Source organism: Vigna unguiculata, chromosome 5 (genome assembly GCF_037176805.1).
Source record: "Vigna unguiculata cultivar grain cowpea cultivar isolate G323 ecotype 2 chromosome 5, ASM3717680v1, whole genome shotgun sequence".
Classification (NCBI taxonomy): Eukaryota; Viridiplantae; Streptophyta; class Magnoliopsida; order Fabales; family Fabaceae; genus Vigna; species Vigna unguiculata.
Genome location: NC_140796.1, coordinates 6,462,567 through 6,484,812, shown reverse-complemented (window position 1 = coordinate 6,484,812; position 22,246 = coordinate 6,462,567). Strand labels below are relative to the sequence as shown.

Genomic DNA, 22,246 nt, shown 5'->3' with positions numbered 1-22,246 from the left:
AGTGACATTTATACTCCAAGACTTTTCTCTTTATATTATTCATCGTGATGTTTCATTTAATTAAGTTATTTATTAAATGGGACATTACAAACAAAATAAAAACACTTTTAATAAAAATTCTAATATACTACATACATTAGAAGATGGCTTTCAAAAGTACAAATATCAAAACAAATTTAAATTATATAGGACTTTCACATGACTGCTAGGTCGTTCACTTTGAACTTCGAAGAATAAATCAAATAAGAACTCCACTGATAGACGATGAAGCGAACAAAAAGTCTTCCAGCCAACTCCTATCTTGACAGATGTTGTTGTTATGATTAACCTACATTCGATTTCTCCTAACGGTCCATGGAGCACAAGACTTGAGAGTCCACTATTGCGATAATAATTGGCAAAGTCTTTCTTCAAATACTGCATAAACAAAAACAAACATATTATTATTATTAATTAAAGTGAACTACAAAAAATGGATAAAAATATTAAACAACAAAAGATATTACCAAGTGGTTGGCTTGATAATAAGATTGGGTCAGATTAACTTTAAAGTGAATAATGTTTGACGTAGTCAAAGGACGATGGAGGGCAATATTATTCAGGAAGTTGGATTGGATTTGGGGGTCAACAGAACATCTAGATAAGAGAATTTTAAAACAACAATTTCCAACATAGTATAAAACAAAGATCTTTTCTGACTTACTACCATGGAAAGATTTTAAATATTCCCAGCCTTGGGTAATCATTGGATTATGAGAATAGATGTTGTATGTAACCTGGTAAATATTAAGGTCATCATCAACAATAGTCCACTATGAACCGATCTCATTCTGAATTCGTATTAGGAACATTCGATCAATGTGTCCAAATGCCTTGTAAAAGAAAAAGATTGAAATCAAATACCAAACAACATTAAGAAGATAAAAACCACATGATAATGTAAATAAAAAAAGATATGAACCTGGCTATCGATGAACATCGTAATGAATCCTGCAATAACTTCAGCAGAACGTATGGATTGTGGAGTTGTTGGTATCGCGCAGCGGAATGTTTGGGCGTGTGGACAAAAACCAAGAGGAGGGTGAATTGGGTTCTTAATAAAAATTGTGCTTTTAATATTTTCCCTTTTAATATCAAAGATCAATTAAATTTCTTTCCTTTATTTTCTAATAAACACAATAAAATAAAGAGAGTAGAGAAGAGAAAATTGCACAAAGTATTTATACTGGTTCGGATCAAAAGACCCTACGTCTAGTTGTTAATCTTTCAAAAAACGAGATTAACTAAATCACTAAAATAAACCAAACTTACAATCAATGATAAGAAAGATTAGGGTTTAGAAAACACCTCTCTTGAATCACACAAGAGATGAAGACACCTCCCTTGAAATCCACAAGGGATGAAAACACCTTCCTTGAATCACACAAGGAATGAACACCTCCTTTGAATCACACAAAGGATGATCGGCTTCTCCTAGCAACAGCAGCAGCACTCAATCCCTCAAGATCCCACTTAATGAAAGTTATCGCTCTACCCACACTAGGTTTTTCAAAGCCTTCCCACAGAGAGTTCTCAAGTACTCAGACTTCTCTAACTTTTCTATTTTATAATGAAAGCCTACCACTCTATTTATAGAAGCCTATTTAGGAATTAGGTTAAGAATATGAAAAGTTAAGTCACAACTGCCATAGATAATCGATTATCATAAGTGATAATCGATTATCACAGAAACTTTTATGAAAATATTTTTCTCGCTGTGATAATCTATTATCAGTCAGGATAATCTATTATCAGCAGGTGATAATCGATTATCAACAGTGATAACCGATTATTCTAGAGGCTTTTCTCAAAAATCAATTTTAGTTGAGATAATCGATTATCACTAAGAATAATCGATTATTCCAGTGAGTTTTGCAAATAAATAAAATTCTCTTAGTGCTCTACTACATGGGTTTTGCCTTTTGACTCTTGACATACTAATTTAACTATTTCAAATAACATACACATATTAAAAAACCTAAATAACTAAACCCATAAGTCTTCAATGTATCTCTTGAATCGAAGCATTTTTTTAAGTCTTCAACATTTTTCCATGCATCATCATCAAGTCTTCCATACTTCTTCATAAGTCATCATCATCATCAAAACTCCTTATTGGAGGAAGATGTTCATCTTCTTCTTTTTGTCAACAGGAGTTTGCATTGATTCCATGGTTGCAAAATGTTTGGTAATAGAATATTGGTTAGAGAAGAAGATTTGTAATAAAAGAAGATTGTTAACAGAGTAGAAGAGTAAGCAGACAGAAGAAATTTGATAATGAGGATGTAAGAAATTGATAAACATTAGGAGTATATATAATATCAAGACAAAACGATAAAGATAGGTATTCCAAACGTCAAAACTATTTCTCATGATGGTTCAAAGTTAATGCATGTCATTGGAAAATCAATATTTTCATTTAATATTATATGAGTACTTCTTCTGATTAATATGAGAGCAAAATATCATCCAACATATAAATATAACAAAAGAAGAGTAGTTACCTTTCTGACATCGACACAACAGAGAATTTCAATAAAGAAAATCTGAGAGAAAGAAAACAATCAAACACAAAAATAATACAAAAAAAGATATAAGAAGATGGTAGAAGAAAGTAAAAAAACAAAACAGTATACAATCAATTGATCAAACAATATACAATCAATTGACCTAAAGAAATCAATCGAACAATATACAACAAAAAGAAAATCTGAGAGCAAGATTAACCTTCCTAAAGAGAAATATAACCAAAACAAGTAGTTACATATGTAGAAGAACAAAAATACGAACAACAAAGTAAATATGAGAAAAAAACACCAATCAAACAGATAAATGCAACAAAGTAAAGTAGATATGAAAACAAAACATTTATCCAACAAAAAAATAGAACAAAATAAGTAGATCTCAGACAAAAATATCCATAAAAAAGAAAAATAATAGAAAAAAATAAGATCTGAGAAGATGGTAGTAGAATAACAAAAATTAGAAGTTGTTACCTTGTTTTTAGTACGGTGAAGGTCCTCAAAAATCTCAGAGGAAAACATTAACAAAAAAAAGTATATCTGAGAAGAACAAATTCTTCCAACAGTAGATCTGAGAAAAAAAACTCGACACATTTTGTCAACAAAGAAAAGTAAAAATCTGAAAAAATCCACCGAACAAAAAATAAGTAGATCTTACCGAAAAATATTCATGAAAAACAAAAATAATAGAAAACAAAGTAGATCTAAAAAGATGGTAGTAGATCTGAGAAAACAAAAATTAGAAGTTGTTACCTTATTTTCAGTACGGTGAAGGTTCTCAAAAATCTCAGAAGAAAACATCAACAAAACATATATGAGAAGAAAAATCCATCAAACAGTAGATTTGAGAAAAAAATCTCGACCTAACACATTTTGTCAACAAAGAAAAGAAAATCTGAAAAAATTCACCGAACAAAAATAAGTAAATCTTACAGAAAAATATCCACGAAAAACAAAAATAATAGAAAATAAAGTAGATATGAGAAGATGGTAGAAGAACGAAAAAAAATTCTTGTTACCTTTTTTGTATTCGTCAAGTTGCTCAATGCTCTCAGAGCAAAACATCAACCAAAAGAAAGGTAGATCTGAGAAGAAAAAAAATTCATCGAACAATATACATGGAAAAAGAAATCGGAAAGCAAATAAACCATTCAAAAGAGAAATAGATCTCAAAGAAAAAACTAAATCCAACAAATCTCGTAACAAAAGAAAAGTAGATCTGAAAGAAAAAAAAACATTGATCCACCAAAAAAATAAAACAAAAATAAGTAGATATTAGAGAAAAATATGCATCAAACAAAACAAAAATAGAAAGAAACACAAGAAGGTAGAAGAACAACAAAAATGAGAAGTGGTTACCTTTTTTCTAAGTCTCGTGAAGGTGCTCAGGAATATAAGAGGAAAAAATGAACCAAAAGAAAAGTAGATCTGAGAAGAACAAATTCATCCACCAGTATATATGAGACAAAAACCTTGATACAACAAAGAAGATTAGTTAAATATGGTAGAAGAACGAAAAATCGCAGAAAAGTTGTTACCTTTTTTGTGTTCTTCACGTTGTTCATGATTCTGAGAGCAAAACATCAATGCAACACAAAAATAAAACAAATACAAAGTAGATCTAAGAGCAAAATCTAGATCAAAACTCAAGATCCAGCAGAAAAGAACAAAAAAGATTATTTTTTGAGTAGATCTGATTGTTTGGGTTAGAAAGAGATGAAGTCTCGTAAAACAAATACAAAGTAGATCTAAGAGCAAAATCGAGATCAAAACTCGAGATCCAACAGAAAAGAACCAAAAAGATTATTTTTTGAGTAGATCTGAATGTTTGAGTCAGAAAAGACAGAGATGAAGTCTCGCCATGGTGTGGTGTTCTGTGTGAGTGAGAAAGAGAGAGATGAAGCTAAAGATTTGGTGTTCGTCATGATGTGGTGTGTGGGTGATCTAGAGACAGATAAAGAAGCTGGGAGGCGTGAGAAAGAGAGAGAAGACGATGAAAAGGTTTGAGGAAAAGAGAGAAAAAGATGAAGGGGTTTGAGAAAGAGAGAGAAGTTTGAAAGAGATAATAGTGTGTGGGATACGGAGAGATGAAAATGATTGTTTTTGATTTATTTTTTAATCTTTAAAATTCTGAGAAGATGACACGTAAACATATTTTCCTATTATAAGAAGAAAAATTTGAATTCAACTGTTTTAGAAATATTAAAATATTAAAAATTTTGCCATTTGTTAGTTCACATTTGTATATAGATATAGATTCTCTCTTTCAAGGAAACAAAGGAAGCATGAGGAATCAAACTTTGATTTTGGGATCACTGAAGTCGTAGGTACTCAAAGAATGACGTCAAACTTTTGTGGTGCAATTCCTTCCTTCGAATCATACTCAAACTGAAAATTGATGCAATGATTATAGCTTCTTCCCTATGTATCAAGTATACTTTCCTTCAAAACCATTTCTAATTATTTAAGGTTATATTTCAATATTTCAAAGCATATATATTAACTATTTGAGCTTCTTCCTAAGCATTACCTTTACTGCAATATTTGAATGTTTTTCCCAAATTTCTGTGACAAAATTGGATCCTTCTCTTCAAATTCCTGCAGGTGTTTGGTGAGATGTAACTCAAGTTCTCTTTCGTTTTCATAATATATATAGATAAATATAGACAGAGAGAGGTGTGTTTGTATGATTGATTATTTATAGCCAGATTTTTGTTTTTCAGTAGCAGGTTGTAACAAACAGAGTGAATACATTCCTACACCAACCTTTTCTTTGCTTCCAATTATTTCAAAGCTTCAACTCTATTTTTGTCATTTAACTTAATTAAAAATAATATTTATATAATGCTTCTAAATATTGTTATATCATCATTGATAATGAAACTCTGTATATCATCTATAGCCAAATCCTTTTAGAGTTCAAACTTTCTACTGTATTTCATATCTTCGAATTAAATAATCTTGAGTGTACAATCTATGTTGACTTAGGAGAATAATGAAAATAATTTGTTAAGTTTAAATTATAATTTTAGAATGAATAAAATATCTAGACAAATTATATAGCTTATCTAGATAGAATACTTGGATAACATACGAAAGGTATTGGTTACAACTCCTATCAATAATGTTTTTATTTTAGAGATTTAAAAGAAAAATTGAAAGATTAATGAATCTGTATATATGATTGTATCATGAATTTGATATAAAAACCTATTTAGCTTTGTGAGTATTTGTTTGTTTGCAGTAAAATGTCGATTCGAACAAACAAGATGAAAGCAGTAGCTGTGTTGCTGAAGCAGTTGACGACAACAAGGAGGAAATTCCATGAGAGGGGAAGAGATGAATCATTTGATGGGAAGTTGGAGAAGTTGAGGTTGGATCTGAACAAGATAAAAGATGTGTTTGTGGAAGTGAAGAAGAAGGAAGAAGAATTGCTTGACACATTAGCACAGGTGTATGACCATCTTCGCAAGTTAGAACGCGTGAAACTGGATGAAGACATGAATGGCATTTGCCAGAGAATCAGAGATTCTGCTCACAACTTGCTCCCAACGCTTGTTTTTGATGACTCATCTAAGGAGGAGGATGACAAAATATTTCACTCATCAAAAGACTTGGTGCAGCCCCATCAAGATAGTTGGACTATGGAAGATTATGACCAACTAAGCCTTCCATCAAGAAATTGCTTGTTATCTCTCTTCATTTTTCCTGAGAACGCTGTGATAAAGAAAAGAAATGCAATTAATTTGTGGATTGGAGAGGGTTTGATTACAAATAATAAGAAGGAAACAGCAGAGGAAGAGGGCGAGGATGTGATTGATGATCTTTTGAAATGTGGTGTGATTGTACGCTGTGGCAATGGAAATGATCCCTTTGCCAATAGATTTCGAATTCTTCCAGGAGACCTTCATGGTGTGTCGAATTTAATTAGAGATTTCGATTATATCAGATCATCGCCGTTACAGCTTGATAGTAAAAAGGTTACGGTAGGTGGGGTTCATACAAAAAATGTGACTTTACGTAATATTTTTAATATTGGTGCAAGTTATCTGAATTTCAGACCGCAATGGACCACTGAATTGAGGAATTTAGAGGTGCTTCAACTTGGGCGTTGGCAAGATTCAGCTTTGCATCACATTGAAGTTGGGAGTCAAGAATTCTTGAAAGATCTGAGATATCTGAAAGAGTTGAAGTATCTGAGTCTGCGTGGGATGTCGAGAATATTCGAGGTTCCATCCTCCATTGCAGAACTTGAGAAGCTACTGATTCTTGATGTGAAAGCATGCCATAATTTGGAAAGACTACCTGATGATATTTCATCAATGAAAAGTCTGACACACCTTATTATGTCTGATTGTTGCTTACTGGAGGGCATGCCAAAGGGGATTGAGAAGCTCACTAATCTGGAAGTACTCAAGGGATTATTAATAAGCACTCCTGAAAAGACTCCTTGCAAAATATCAGATCTGGTAAATTTGGGAAAACTAAGGCAACTCAGCATACGTATTGGAAGTGAGGCCGAGATCAGGGATGGGGAGTTTAAAGGTTTGGAAGATTTTTTAGCACTTGAGAAGCTGAAGATATCTTGGAGTGTGTCTGATCCAAAGTACGCTTATATTGGTGTTATTTTGCCATCAAGTTTGAGAAAGTTACATCTTGAATGTTTTCCTGGAAAGTCTTTGGAAGGATGGGTTCTGCCAATCATTCATAGGTTCAGGTTCATATCGACGGAGCTAAAGATAACTGGAGGAAAACTAGAAAGTATGGAAGTAAATGTTGAACGGGGGACTGTGGAAATAGTACGTCTGAAGTACCTTAAGCAATTGAAGGTGGACATAGACTATTTGAAAGCATTGTTTCCTGAGCTGAGATATGTAGAAGTTAAACAAGTCTCAAACATTTCATACCTTCAACATCAATGGCCATGGCCATATGAACTAGCCTTCAAGCCTTAAAATGTTGTGCATATTGTTTAATTCGTTCTCTGTATAATATTATGTTATTTACACTATGTTGTATATCTAGAGTGACCAAAAGTTGAAAAATAAGGAAACAATAAATATGATTTGTCTGTGTTGCTAAATCTTGTATCTCCCTATTAAGCGCTTTGAATAATAATGCTTTGAATAAGATTATTTATTTAATTTTGTTATATTAATTAAAATAGTACAGTACAATAATTTTTCTGTTTTTATAAATAAATTGTGATATCTTTGTTATATAGATTTAATTTTAATATATGTATATTAATTTTAATATATGTTGTCTAAAATTTAATTTTGTAAAATAGAATCTTGAATAATTGTTACTAAACAATAAAAAATATATAATTATCTGTTTGAAATTAATTTCGGACAGTAATTTTAAAAAATTAAATTAAATTTAAATATTTTTATAGATAATTAATACACATGAAAATATATTAATTACAAACAAAGTATTTTAATTTTTTTAAAATTATTCGGTAAAACATTTAGGAAAATGTGGATTTGAAAGATATTACTTTATTTCATAAAAGCAATTTTGATACTTATGTGTTCACATTTTGATTTCATATATAATGTTATAAATAAACTTAATTTTAATTGTACAGTAAGTTATAATAAAAAGATACTGTATCTATGGATTAATTTAGATACAATATTTATTATATTTTATTATATACAGAGAAAGAGAGTTCATATTTATGTATTATATTATAAAAAATAAAAAGAAAACTATGGTAAGAAAATATTTTAAACATAATAATATAAGTCGAATATGATCTTCACATCACAATTTTGTACATCGTGTACTCTTTTATATATTTCATTTTTGAGGAAAATGATATCAGATAACATAATAGAACTAAATTAATTAAAAAAATGTTAAATAATTATAATAAAATAAAATTAGATGAAACATAATAGTAACTAGTAAAGTTTGGTACACAATATTAAAATTCAAATATTAAGTGAAAATAATTAAGTAAATAATTTTTTTACATCATTATTAAAAGAAAAATGGAAAATTATGATACATACAAAAATTAAATAACTGGAAAAAAAATTAAGTAGTTTTAACTATTATCACAAAGATCTAATGTTGAATTTATGATTTTTGTTTTAATTTTTATTAGGATAACAATGAGTCAGAAATATTGCAGTGGCACCAATTGTATATGTCAAAATCGTACGACATTAACATGTGGTTACAATCATACAAGGAAACTGTTCATTAAATTTTCTTACAAGAAAAGATAGAGACTAACTATTATATATCCAATACATAAACTGTGTTCATAATCTTGATGTTTGTGTCTTGTTTATCAAACATCTAAGAATGGCTACTTTTGCTACTCTCCACGGCTTGCACAACCCTTTTCCTCGATCTCAATTCCTAGGCCAAGAACACCCTCTCAGACCACCACCAAAAGCTCCACCAACTCATGAGATGCTAAAGCCACAAGCCAAGTTCAACATATTTGAAATGATGGGAGGGAGAGGACTGTGCAATGGAGAAAAGGGTATTCAGCAAGAGCTCAAAAGACAACCTATTGTTGTTGACCAGCCTCCACCATCAGCATCAAGTGGAAAAGAAGAAGAAGAAGATGATGATGAAAATGGTGATGAAGGTGGTGAGGTTCCAGAAGATGGTTTTGAGAAAGAAATGATGGGACTTACTGGGGGGTTCCCTGGAGGTGAGAAAGGGTTGAAAAAATTCATTGAGAAAGAACTCTCCTCCAAAACCAGATAATGTTTTCACCATCTCATTCTGAGACGAATCAAAAGAAATGTCCACTTACATTTGATGAATTCTTTTGACATTTCATAGGTTTGCCATCTTTTCTTCTTCTATAATCTTCTTAAGATGAGTTAAGAAACTCGGATTTTTGTACTCAGTTTAAACTGTTCACTTTTCAATTCAGCAGAGTTGAAAATTTAGTGCATCCAAGTTCAAATTTTTCTCTTTATTGTGGTTGTTTTGTTTTTCAGTGATGTTATGGTTGTTCATCATAGGAGCTTTTTCTTCTTCCTTACCATAGAGTGAAGTTTTAAGTAGATTCTCTATTTTTTTCCTCAGAAGAACATTCATTTTGGTCAATATATCAGCAAAACATATAATCAAATTGTTCTTCTTTTTACTCGTTAGCTTTTGGATACCAATTCTGATGTTCAAGAAGTGTCATTCAAGAAGAAAAAATGTGATTGTTTCTCTCTTAATGAATTATTACTTCAGAATCTTTCCAAGAAGAGGATAGAATTTATTCTAGAATTATTAATCATTACTTTGGTGACAGTATCAACCATGATGTTCTGTTTCAATCATAATTTATTGATAATAGCTAATGTGAATGGAAATATTTAAATTTTCTATCTCGAAACTATAACAAAATATCTCTGGTTCATAGCCACAGAAAAAGAATGTACCTTCTTCATGACATATGCTGTTCTGGTGTAGAATCTAAGTGTAATGACATAGTCCAAAGTTAAAATTGTCCTTATTCTGTTCACCACAAATGTGAAAAAAGGTCCCATGTTTCTTTTCTCTGTTTTATAGGATAGCTCAAGATAAGGGTTATCCACTTTATCCTGTGTGTGTCTCTGGAATAAAACAAGTTTGTGTTGAACCTGCTTGAATCCAAATTATAACTTGATCAACTTTTAATAATCTAAAACTGGCTACATCTCTAGTTAGTTGCTTAAAATTAGGGACGGGCAAATCATACTGAACTGTACTGCACTATTAAAAACTGCACTGAACAGAATAATAGTTTGTCTGAACTGCACTAAACTGAAAAACAGTTCAGACAAACTGAACTAAACTATTTTTTTTTTCTAAAAAATTGAACTGCACTGAATTGTACTGCACTATTATATGCACTTAACTAATTTGTTATAAACTGAAATATTTTACAAACTGCATTACTTCTGAACTAAAATGCATTATTTTTTAACTAAATTGTACTATTTTTGAATTTAACTACACTACTTTTGAAGTTTGTACTTTTTTTGAACTATTTTTTGAATCGAATTGTACTGATTTTGAACTCATTGCACTATTTTAAAACTAAATTATACTATTTTTAAACCAAATTACACTAATTTTAAACTGAACTGTATTATTTTTAAACTAAACTGAAATATACTTAACAACTCCATTGATACAATCATGACTTAATGAATTTTCACGTTTTTTGTTTTAATTTATAAAATTTTGATGGTTTGAGGCATATATAATTTTAATTAGAATTGGGATTAATGCAGAGTTTTTTTTTTTTTTCATTCTCGGTTCTAATTTTCTTCTTTTAGGAGATACAATAGTTGGAAGAAGAAAAAAAAATTAAAATGAACGTGGTTTGATTAGGAAAAGCAAATATATAATAAGATAATGGGAATATTTTTCTTTATTTATATGTTTAATACTTTAATAATAAAATATTTAAACTTTAGTTATAAAAAATTTATTCTTACTTATTTTCTAAATCCTTGCTCATATATATATATATATATATATATATATATATATATATATATATATATAAAAGCTATTATAATATATTTAAACATCATTATTTTGTGAACTTAAATAATAAACTTATTTGATTTTATAATAATTATTTTTAAATTATATTATAATATAATTTTTAATTATTTGATAATATAAAAAAATTTAAATTGGTAACATATCGTATTAAAGTAAAAACTGTAAACACATGATTGTCAAATATAATGGATAAATAACATTGAAAAAATTTACTTACTCATCTTGCTTCCTAGCCACTATTTTATTAGACTACAAAACGTATGTTACGGCAATAAGTCCGAAAGGAAAACATGAAAAAGGCAGTTCAAGTAGGAACTCCAAACACAACAAGTTTAGTTTTTTTTTTTTTAATTGAATTACATAATAGTCCAGTTTAGTTTTTGTTAAAAGTAATTTAATTTTTTTAGTATAAAATAATATGAATAATCTGCAATTCAGTACAATTTGGTAAATTATGTCTAGCCTTACTTAAAATACAATAACTATACATGTATGACTGCATATTTTATATAGCATTTCGAGTGTAGGTAATGATATTTTAACAATTTATTTTACAATTTTAATTAATATATTTTAAATAATTTTAAAATATAGAGAATAAAAAATTAGAAAAATAGAAAATTATTGAAAAGATATTATTTAGATCGTAAGAAAAGTTCATTCAAATTTAATTATTAATATATATTTTCCTTTGATTGTTAATGAGCCATTAATTAGTTTTCTTATAAAAACTTCAATTTTAAATGTTGCTTGGTTAGTGGTAGAAACAATAAAATAATAGTGTTGGTCTTTTAGTCTTTTTACAGTTAGATTTTTGAGTGATAATAATTTTATTTAGATTCTCTATTGTCTTATATTACTTTTTATGTATTTTTACCTTTTGTGTATGTTTATCGATTATTATATTTTACATCCAATTTTTGTCCAATATATGGAAAAAAAAAATAATTAGTACAAGATTAGTCATCAAAGTTTAGCCATCAAAGTTGATGCTTTATAACATCAAATAAAACTTTAGTTAGGTTGAACTTATTTTAGAGTGCATTTTTAAAAGAAGACTTAAATTTAGTAATAATACTTAAAAATATCATTAAACAATTTGATGTTAAATGGAATTTGAGATATCGACCTTATAAGCAAACAATTCATATATGCAAATAGAAAAAAGCGGGTTCTTATAAGAACTATAGCTAAAATTCTATCATCAATTGTTATGTCCATAGTTAGCTCAAAATTCTTTGAAAATGAATCAATGAGCAAACACAAGATTGTGCTCCCAAAACTAGTTAAAGACGTGTTCAACATTATGTACCACTATTCAAAAAGATCAAAGTCAAATAAATTAAACAACTGATACGTATAAATTGTAAACCAACAATAATAAATAAGCATACCTTCAATGAGCATAAATAGACTACGAAAGATGTAAAAAAACTTGATGAACAAAAAGGCTCCATGGGCAAAATAGAAATCGTTGGAACGGGATACTCAATTTCACGCCAATCCATACTAAAAATTTATAGGTTAAAATTCCTACCACAGAACACGGTACATGCATAATATATTTTCTTCAAATTATAAAAGTTCAATATTTGATGAAAACCACGAAATTTCTGATAATAAATCAATGACTCTTCAAACTTGATGTTTAGTACATTTGTCTTTAGGATTAGAGAAGAAGTTCCTCCCCATAAGTAATGAATTTCTCTATTCAATAAAAAATCCTTCTTCAAAATAAAAAAAGTCCTGTAAAACAAATTTTAAAACAATTCAAAAAGTTAAAATGGACTTCAATCAATAAATTAAAAAATAATTATATTTATTTTTACTACAACTTAATAACAATATAAATAATAAAAAAATCAACCCTTGCTTATAAGTAATGGGATATGATAACACTCGTTTAATTTAATAACAGTTATTTACCTAATAGATATAGTGAAAAAAATAATAATAAACAATAATAAGTTTATAAATAGGTTATAATATTTTATTAATAAAAAATACCACTAAAGAGATGATAAATAATATGTAAAATAGGTCAATCATAATATTAATTTGAATAAGTTAACATTCTCAACTAAATTAAACCAGTGAAGCATTACTTTCATTTTAAACAAACACATTAAAAATTTTGACCTAACTGATTGTTAGAACGTTCATATAAGATATCATGACGCCAATTTTAATTTTAAAGACATTTAAACAATAAATTTACAAGTCTTACTTCTTAGATGTTGCTTATCTTTGTCCAATATAGGACTTCTAACTCATAATTGACTCCAACATGAGACATGTTACCTTTAGATAAAATGAGTTAATTAAGTTATATTTATTCAATGTAATGTTGAATTAGATGTGTGAAATGTATTGTTGTTTGGGTTCAAGTGGAGTTTTATTTATGTGATACTTGTTTGGAAAACATCATATTTATAGACTTAACTCATACTAAGTTGAATATAACTTTTGACTTTAGGTCATTTATAATGACAGTGAAATGTAAATGTTGGTATTTTGGATAAGTAAAAACATATTATAATTGGTAAAATGGTAATTTCAATGTACTACTACATGTGAGCTTATAATCTAGATATATGTCACTTAAGTGTTAAAATGTTACTTAAGCAATGCATACATAGCTCAATGTCCCTTAAGCATTATTATGGATGCTAAAGCTAGAACTTGAGACTTGTTTAAGTGAAGAAATGGTTAGTTCAAATGTTGAAATATAATGATAGTGCACAAAGCCATTAAAACTTGTTGAATTATACAATAAGTTTTTCACTAAAGTGTTGATATGGTGTTTGAACAATAAGAAAGGATGATGATCGTCAAGGGAAAAATAATTAGTTACCTAACAAGAGAGATAGAGTTCAAGTAAGAGATAAACCATCTTAAATTTCTCTCATCTACAATTAACATAACTTATGCGATGTAAAGAATGCAAGTGAGGAAGGTTTTTTTTTTTTTTCAACACAAATACTATGATAATTATGCTATGCATATACTTTTACGGTGAAATTATTAATATATATATATATATATATATATATATATATATATATATATATATATGTATGTATGTACGAAGTTGTAGATGCTGAAAGTTTTTTTTTTATTCAAGGGGATAAGGCTGGTCAATCAAATATGAAAATAACAAAGCTATGTTAAATTGGTGAAACACGTGTACAATGATATATATGATAATGATGCGATAAATGCATTTGAGGTTATAATTTTTTTTTAAGGATTGAAGGAAAAAACACGCATCCATTTATTTTCCTTCATTTGTTTTTCATTGCATTAAATATAACCGGGCTAACAAAAGCCCACCCACATTATTTTCTATTGTTAGAGTAGTTCTGCTATTATACAAATAAAAGATTGTGATTTATATAAATATCAAAATCAATTAAAAAAATAAAAATTTAAATTGCATTTTTTCCATTTTAATTTCAGAATCTCAATTTTGGTCTTTATGTACTTTTTTTTTTTGTAATTTTAGGTCTCATACTCTTTTAAAGGATTATAATCTTAATTAATATTGAATTTTGAAACATTTTCCGTATTGTAGATTGGGAAGAGTTAGATGCGTTGTTATCGATCGACGATTATACTGACCGAGTCCTGATTGGTGAAGAGAGAGCGAGAGCAGCATAAGGCAGTTAGACACTCCCTTAGGGGATCCCAGCCTGAACGAAACGAAACCTTAGTTCCTCTCTCTCTGTCCTCATTCCTTCGTTCGTGCGTCTATCCCAAAGAGAGAGTGAGCGAGTGAGTAGGGTTTCAAATTTTCAATCATACCAAATCGGAATCGGAAGAAATGGGCGGTGGCGGCGGCGATCACGGCCATGGAAACGGCGATTTCAGGACCAAGGTGTGGAGTATGACCGGTGGCCCTTACTGTCGTCCCAAGCACTGGAAGCGAAACACTGCCATTGCCATGTTCGGCGTTGTCCTCGTCTGCATCCCCATCGCCATGAAATCCGCTGAACTTGAGGTCCCTCTCTCTCTCTCTCTCACACAAACACACACACGCACACCGATCCGTTTCCTCGATTCGATTTAGTAAACGAATTTTTATTTTATTTTTCTGTTATAGGTTGATGATTGATTGTTTGATTGTATGGATGAAAATGTATATATTTGCAAACTATAAGGTTCAATGAGGCAATATTATGTTGTCACAATGGTGGCTTTATTTCAATTGATTTTTTCAAATGGTGTTGTGGACTTTTTCTCCGATGTTTTTTTTTTTTGCTTTTATTGATTCTTGATTATGTTGCCGCAAGCCCGCAGTGTCTCGATTTTAGTTATCAATGGCGGCAAATAATGCTACCATCGTGCCGAGGTTGTGTTTAGTGGTGTGGGAATGGTGGTGAAATTGCGGCTGAGTATCCACCGTATGCAAATATTTCCTATCAGCACTTTGACTACTTCATTTTCTGTCTAGGTTCTGATAGCTTGCAATTCCTCTGCTCAAATTCACCCCAATTTTGCCTCACCAATCACTTAGCTGGCCAAGCTCATTTATTTTCTTGCTAGACACTTAATACTTATCGGTTAATTACCCACCTTTTTATTCATAATGGGGTTTAAGGAGTCCACCTTTTTTTAGTTTCGGGAAGACCGCATCCTTGAATAAAGTGCCCGTTTTTAGCCTAATATAGTTGCCTAGATTGGCCATATATTTTTTTCTTTCACCAAAATGGATATCTCAAACTTAAAAGGATATCATTTCATATATGTCTGTAAATTTCATCTATCCTGTAATCTCCTTAACTTCTTTTTTCCTAAAAGTAAATAAGGTATACTATTATTTCTCTGGGTTACAAAAAGATGCAGAGTTTAAATCAATTCCGATCAGTGTGGACTGAAAAACGCTAGTGAAAGGCCTTGTTATGGCAGGGATTGTGTGTATCTGTGTTGTGCTACAATTGTTGCATTGTTCCAAAAGAGTTCCCTGCAAAACAAATTTGGGGAAAATGGACAGTTGTATTTCAGTTTGCTGTTGAGAATAACAACAATCATCGCCACTACATTTTTTTTTTCCAAAAGAGGAAACAAATTACAAACATTTTCTTTTTCTGTTGGTAATTTTACTAGTTTTTTTTTTTTTAAAAGAAATACAATGCTTTTTCCCATTTCACAAGGTTGTACTTAGTTGGATTTTATAGTTTATGTCAACAAGTGTCATCTATCCAGTATTCCTCTAAAACCTTTATTTAATTAAAAGGAGATCATTTAGACTCATTTTCGTGTGTGGTATACAAAGATACAGAGTTTAAAGCAATTCCAAATAATGAAGTAGGACTTTGTTTTGGGCAGGGATTGTGTGTATCGGTGTTGTGCTACAATCATTGCATTATTCCGAAAGAGTTCCCTGCAAAACAAATTTGGGGAAGATGGGCAGTTGTGTTTCAGTTTGCTGTTGAAAATAACAACAATCATCGCCACTACATTTTTTTTTTTTCTGAAGAGGAAACAAATTACAAACCTTTTCTTTTTCTGTTGGTGATTTTTCTAGCTTATATTTTATTTTATTTTTTAAAATACAATGTTTTTTCCCTTTTCACAAGGTTGTGCTTAGTTGGATTTTATAGTTTATGTCAGCAAGTGTCATCTATCCAGTATTCCTCTAAAACCTTTATTTAATTAAAAGGAGATCATTTAGATTCATTTTCGTGTGTAGTATACAAAGATACAGAGTTTAAAGCAATTCCAAATAATGAAGTAGGACTTTGTTTTGGGCAGGGATTGTGTGTATCGGTGTTGTGCTACAATCATTGCATTATTCCGAAAGAGTTCCCTGCAAAACAAATTTGGGGAAGATGGGCAGTTGTGTCTCAGTTTGCTGTTGAAAATAACAACAATCATTGCCACTACATTTTTTTTTTCTGAAGAGGAAACAAATTACAAACTTTTTCTTTTTCTGTTGGTGATTTTTCTAGCTTATATTTTATTTTTTTTTAAAATACAATGTTTTTTCCCTTTTCACAAGGTTGTGCTTAGTTGGATGTTATAGTTTATGTCAGCAAGTGTCATCTATCCAGTATTCCTCTAAAACCTTTATTTAATGAAAAGGAGATCATTTAGATTCATTTTCGTGTGGTATACAAAGATACAGAGTTTAAAGCAATTCCAAATAATGAAGTAGGACTTTGTATTGGGCAGGGATTGTGTTTATCGGTGTTGTGCTACAATCATTGCATTATTCCGAAAGAGTTCCCTGCAAAACAAATTTGGGGAAGATGGGCAGTTGTGTTTCAGTTTGCTGTTGAAAATAACAACAATCATCTCCACTACATTTTTTTTTTCTGAAAGAGGGAACAAATTACAAACTTTTTCTGTTGCTGATTTTTCTAGCTTATATTTTATTTTTTAGAAATACAATGTTTTTTCACATTTCACAATTTTGTCCTTAGTTGGATTTTTCGTTTATAGTTTATGTCAGCAAATGTCATCTATCCAGTATTCCTCTTAACCTTTTCTTTAATTAAAACGGAAATTATTTAGACTCATTTTCCTGTGTGGTATACAAGGATGCAGAGTTTAAATCAATTCCAAATGGTGAAGTAGGACTTTGTTTTGGGCAGGGGTTGTGTGTATCGGTGTTATGCTACAATCATTGCATTATTCCGAAAGTGTTCCCTGCAAAATGAATTTGGGGAAGATGGGCAGTTGTGTTTCAGTTTGCTGTTGAAAATAACAACAATCATCTCCTTTACATTTTATTTTCCATAAGGGGAAACAATTGTCAAATAATTTTTGTTTTGTCAGCGAGTTTTTTTTTTGTATCCTTAGTTGGTGATTCTACTATCTTTATTTTAATTTTTTGAGATATACATAGCTATATTCCTTTTCAAATGGTTGGTCTAAGTCGGACATTATTTCATGGTATGCAACCAAATGTCAAGTATCCTTATTACCTTAGCTTTTTCTTCTTTTTTTTTTAAAGAAGACGAGTTAGACTACTTTTTCTGTGTGGTATGCAAGAATGTGTTGTTTAAGTCAATTCCAAAAGGTGTAGGTTGATAGACTGGGGTGGAGTAAGGCCCTGTTGTTTTGGTGGGGATTGTGTATAACAGTGTTGTGCTGTAATATTTTGCTTTACTCTGGAGGAGTTCCCAGAAAAAACAAATTTGGAGAAGATGGGCAGTTGAGTTTCACTTTGATGTGAAAATGACAACAATCATCTCCCTCACATTTTTATTTTCAAGATGGAGCACATTTCTTGTTTCTTTTGGTGATTCTACTGCTAGCTTTAATTATGTTATTTTAATTTTCTAAAAGACAATGTTACTATATTCTTTTCTACAAGGCTGTGCTAGGGTTATTAGCCTGAGACTGGTAACATCACTTAAAGTATAATGTTAAACTTGTTAGCGATAACTATTTAATATATGTTGCTAAACTTGTTATTAGTTGTAGAAATTGCTGGTTTTATGTAATGGATATAGACTCTGAATACAAGATATTGTATGGTAAATGCATTATGATAATGATATGATACAAAATATGAAAAACTAGTTTCTATAGGAATTCAGACTCATAAATCAGATAGTGAAACAAAATAAGAAATAAAAAGAAATATGAGAACCATCAAGGGAGATAATTTAAGATGGTCTAATTTTTTTTTCTCTAGATACTATCAAGACATTGTGTAACATTTTGTAAACATTCCAACCATGGTTGTCAAAATTGTAGACCCTTCCTTGGATTAGACAACAGGGGTAGAAATTTAGAATTTGAGATCATAATTTAAGACAAGATGTAAAATTATATTTAAGAATATATACACATAAAATAAGGCAAATAAGAAAATAGTTAGACGATGACAATCATGAGTAATATCCAAATGCTTTCGCACAACTTTCTTGGGAAACTGTTTTGGTCTCCTTTTATTTTGGGGAATATTTGAGATGTGTGCACAAGATAAGTATAAAAGTGAGGGATGGAGATAATCATACATGGTGTCACATACGGTGTCAATTATTTCATGTGCTCGAATAATGGAACTATAAAATATCCTTTTTTGTTAAAACTTTAAACTTTCAAAACAGTAGGAGCACCAGCAAAAGTAGGGGTACTAGTACTGCAGGTGCACTAGAACCAATCTGAAGGAGCACTAGCATTCTCGATGACATTTTCCAACAGCAAACAGCATAAGCTACCAATCAGAAGCAACACTCAAACTTTACCTGGTCAGAGACAAAGCCTATAAGAAACTAACTATAAAGTAGTGTCCTGAGCAGGTATTCTGTGTTCCTGATCAGAGAACAACAGCCTGTAGGATTCCGTAAACTTCCTTGGTGTTGGGCTAATATCTGAATGACAATTTTACTACTATAATTCTTACACTTACCCTTAGGCTGAAGCTTTAAGTTCATTACTAGGTACAAATAGTTATGAACTAAAACTGTCTTTAGTTTCTTCAAAGACGGCACTGAAATTAAGATTGAATCAAACTGATCTGTGTATACCCATACTAAAACGTGGGGTTAAGATTGACAGACAATTGGATGTGTACTTTTTGTCTTGACCTCTTTCATTTCGATGCTTTTTGGGCATCAAATACTTTGAAATTATTGAGCATATAAACCTGTTTGATAGTTACATACTATGGAGCATATTTTGTCCATTATTTAGATCTTATGCTCTCTGGTTCTAGATTTATGTGCATATAAAATTCATATTTTGGGTTAGCAGCAACCTGATTAATTTCCTATGGTTTAGTTTGATATGCCTGAATAGATGATTGATTTGAATTTCTATTATATAAGTAGTGGAAGAATCTGGTTCAACCTTTTTTAGTTGCTGTTCTTTATTTCTGTAAATGTGAGGGTAGGGTGAGTCTTGGCTCAGATTAATTATTTTCTCAAGTTGCTGCCTTGTGACCTTGCTGGGATGATGCTATATGGTGTACTCATTTTTTTTTTCTACTTTATTCATTTTTGGTAATTTGTTGTTTTATGTTTGCTCGTAACTATGACTGTATGGATTGGCTAAGAATTATTTTTTTATCTTTCAGCAACGACCACATCATCCTGTTCGCCCCATCCCTTCCCAACTCTGGTGCAAGAACTTTGGAACTAAAGACTATGAATAATCGGAATATCAATTGCATCACTGGTGTGGGGGTCCATATCATGTCAAGCAAACATTATTTGTTAAATGCTCTAAGAATATGAACAGCCTTAAAGAGTTGCTGTTGTTGATGTTATCCAAGACTTTGATCTAGGATCAAGTAGTGACATACTTTATTTTTTGGCTATATTTGATGGACATCCATTTTAGAAATGATGAAATTAAATAAGTGCTATTTTCTGAAGTTTTGATTCGAGAGCCTGTTGGAACCGATATTACTCGTTACTGTAATAATTGTAACTGTGCTTTTATAACTTTGCCTATACCTTCTCGCATTAGTTCTTTCCCCTTTTAAATGCCATGTAGAAAAAAAGAAAGTAGAATTTTAGTGTTTTTAATGAATGAAAAAGTTGAAGTTATTCCAACCTGCACGATCGAATATTTAAAAATATATCGATTTCTCTAAATTCACAATTTTATGTTTAGGTGCATGACCTTATGATTTTGATGTTTAGGAGGTAAGCTTGCACAGAAATAGCCTTGCTAAGCATAACTTTTGTGATGTTATAGGTTTTTCAAATTTAGAAATACCCAAGTATGTATTATGAAGAACAATCTGATGCTATTGTTATTTTCCTTACATTATATGTGGGAAAGGTATTTGCATAACTACGTGTAATGTGGCAAGTGAAGTCGTGAACAATTTTGATTCTTCTACGATGCTATGGCCAAATAATGAATGCCCAGTTGCCAACTGAACGAATGAGCTGAAAGTCGCAAAATAATAGAATGAAAAGATTTGGTTCCAAGGTTTAGAAGGGTCAAGCTATATCCATCCATTGAAGCTAGTTAAATGGAATCAAATTCTTTTTTCTTTTTTTTCATTTTCTTAGTATTTTTTACCTGCTCTTATTAAACTTAGTCTAAGTAGATAAGATCCTCTTTAGCATTAATTTTTCCCATTCACAGACTCTCACCAGGTTGAACCATATTCTCTTGGTAATATGGAAAGAGAAAAATGGGTTTTATTCTATTGAGTGAAATTTTAACCACTTGAAAAGGAACATGAGGAATGTATTCTGACAACAAATCTTACTGTTGTCTGTGTTGTTTTGAGAGAGCAGTGGTTTAGTTTGGTGAGCATGTGTCTATGGGGGACCAGTCTGAGTAGAAGGTAGTGTTGCTATTGTTGGCCATCTAATGTGGACATGGCATATTCTTAACACCACTTCCTAAAACTTAGACTCACATGTCCAGTTTTAGCCTGTCAAAAAGACATACATTGAAACAGGACACTGCTATGTAATTGTAAATCAATGATGCTCTGTTCCACACAAATGAAAAATAAAATAAAATTTAAAATATATGTTACAACATTTAAATGCTCTATCATCATTCAATCAAATGAAGAAGTTGACATTAAAAAATAAAATGATGTTTTTGTATTACAACATTTAACTATTTCGTACTGAATTTGTTAGTATCATAAAGTGTGGCAAAAACTTCCCTTCAAAAGTTAAAAATAGTTACATTTGCTAGAAATAAAAACTTAAACTTAAACTTAAGACGCTTGCTTCACTTCCTTGTGGTGGGATTAATTATAGAATCTGAATTCAATGTTAATAAAAATAATTAATTTCACTACTTAATTTTTTAAAAAATGGTTTTTTTTTAATAAAATAACTATTTATTATAACTTTAAATAAGTTTGAGCAAACTTATTTAATAAAATAAAAGAAAAATCTATTTTTTAAGAAGTAACTAGAAGTTTATTCAACTACAATATAAGAAAACCATATCTCATTAGAATTTTCAAAATGTCCATCTTATTCATTTGACACGTATCATTTCCATTAATTTTTCTGTCATTTTACCTCCAACTACTATTCAATGGACAAAAATATCCTTATCAACTTTATTAATCTACAAAGCTGCCACTTATCAACTATAATATAAGAAAACAATATCCCAGTAAAATTTTCAAAATATCCATCTTATACACTTCGACACGTGTCAATTTCATTAGATTTGCTGTCATTTTGTCTCCGACTACTATTCAATGGACAAAAGTA

At 30.3% G+C, this 22,246-nt stretch overlaps 2 protein-coding genes, 1 long non-coding RNA gene, 6 other non-coding genes and 1 pseudogene across 15 annotated transcripts; 9 read left to right on the top strand and 1 right to left on the bottom strand.

Moving 5' to 3' along the window:
• Window positions 1-91: 91 nt before the first annotated feature.
• LOC114182947 (uncharacterized) lies at window positions 92-4,648 on the bottom strand. Of its 7 annotated transcripts, XR_014995064.1 has the most exons (6): window positions 3,921-4,642; window positions 3,315-3,646; window positions 3,036-3,132; window positions 962-2,585; window positions 777-872; window positions 92-417 (listed from the first exon to the last, which is right to left on the bottom strand). It is a non-coding gene; the product is annotated as an uncharacterized LOC114182947 (long non-coding RNA). The 7 variants fall into 7 exon arrangements; XR_014995062.1 differs by having other exon boundaries at window positions 962-3,646; window positions 3,921-4,033; window positions 4,100-4,648; XR_003604275.2 differs by having other exon boundaries at window positions 962-3,646; window positions 3,921-3,989; window positions 4,100-4,648.
• Window positions 4,649-5,116: 468 nt separating this feature from the next.
• On the top strand, window positions 5,117-7,660 carry LOC114184248 (disease resistance RPP13-like protein 4). Its single transcript, XM_028071534.2, has 2 exons — window positions 5,117-5,172; window positions 5,806-7,660. The coding sequence occupies exon 2, from the start codon at window positions 5,810-5,812 to the stop codon at window positions 7,514-7,516; it is 1,707 nt and encodes a 568-aa protein (XP_027927335.1). The 5' UTR covers window positions 5,117-5,172; window positions 5,806-5,809; the 3' UTR covers window positions 7,517-7,660.
• Window positions 7,661-8,814: 1,154 nt separating this feature from the next.
• Window positions 8,815-9,513, top strand: LOC114184276 (NAD(P)H-quinone oxidoreductase subunit S, chloroplastic pseudogene; annotated as a pseudogene).
• A 5,273-nt stretch (window positions 9,514-14,786) lies between these two features.
• On the top strand, window positions 14,787-20,418 carry LOC114183260 (uncharacterized). Its single transcript, XM_028070202.2, has 2 exons — window positions 14,787-15,087; window positions 20,119-20,418. Exons 1-2 carry the CDS (start codon window positions 14,911-14,913, stop codon window positions 20,194-20,196), a joined length of 255 nt encoding a protein of 84 aa, XP_027926003.1. The 5' UTR covers window positions 14,787-14,910; the 3' UTR covers window positions 20,197-20,418.
• Window positions 15,989-16,131, top strand: LOC114186391 (small nucleolar RNA snoR135). The gene has a single exon (XR_003605050.1). It is a non-coding gene; the product is annotated as a small nucleolar RNA snoR135 (small nucleolar RNA).
• On the top strand, window positions 16,409-16,551 carry LOC114186388 (small nucleolar RNA snoR135). Its single transcript, XR_003605047.1, has one exon. It is a non-coding gene; the product is annotated as a small nucleolar RNA snoR135 (small nucleolar RNA).
• LOC114186390 (small nucleolar RNA snoR135) lies at window positions 16,835-16,977 on the top strand. Its single transcript, XR_003605049.1, has one exon. It is a non-coding gene; the product is annotated as a small nucleolar RNA snoR135 (small nucleolar RNA).
• Window positions 17,255-17,397, top strand: LOC114186389 (small nucleolar RNA snoR135). Its single transcript, XR_003605048.1, has one exon. It is a non-coding gene; the product is annotated as a small nucleolar RNA snoR135 (small nucleolar RNA).
• LOC114186387 (small nucleolar RNA snoR135) lies at window positions 17,677-17,819 on the top strand. Its single transcript, XR_003605046.1, has one exon. It is a non-coding gene; the product is annotated as a small nucleolar RNA snoR135 (small nucleolar RNA).
• LOC114186392 (small nucleolar RNA snoR135) lies at window positions 18,153-18,296 on the top strand. Its single transcript, XR_003605051.1, has one exon. It is a non-coding gene; the product is annotated as a small nucleolar RNA snoR135 (small nucleolar RNA).
• Window positions 20,419-22,246: the final 1,828 nt, after the last annotated feature.

What these genes read in the sequence shown, in the direction of transcription:
- LOC114183260 (XM_028070202.2), top strand. Translation starts at nt 14,911, where the DNA reads ATGGGCGGTGGCGGCGGCGATCACGGCCATGGAAACGGCGATTTCAGG. An exon ending in TGAAATCCGCTGAACTTGAG is followed by an intron (nt 15,088 to 20,118) that starts GTCCCTCTCTCT and finishes TTTATCTTTCAG; the next exon opens with CAACGACCACATCATCCTGT.
- LOC114184248 (XM_028071534.2), top strand. Translation starts at nt 5,810, where the DNA reads ATGTCGATTCGAACAAACAAGATGAAAGCAGTAGCTGTGTTGCTGAAG.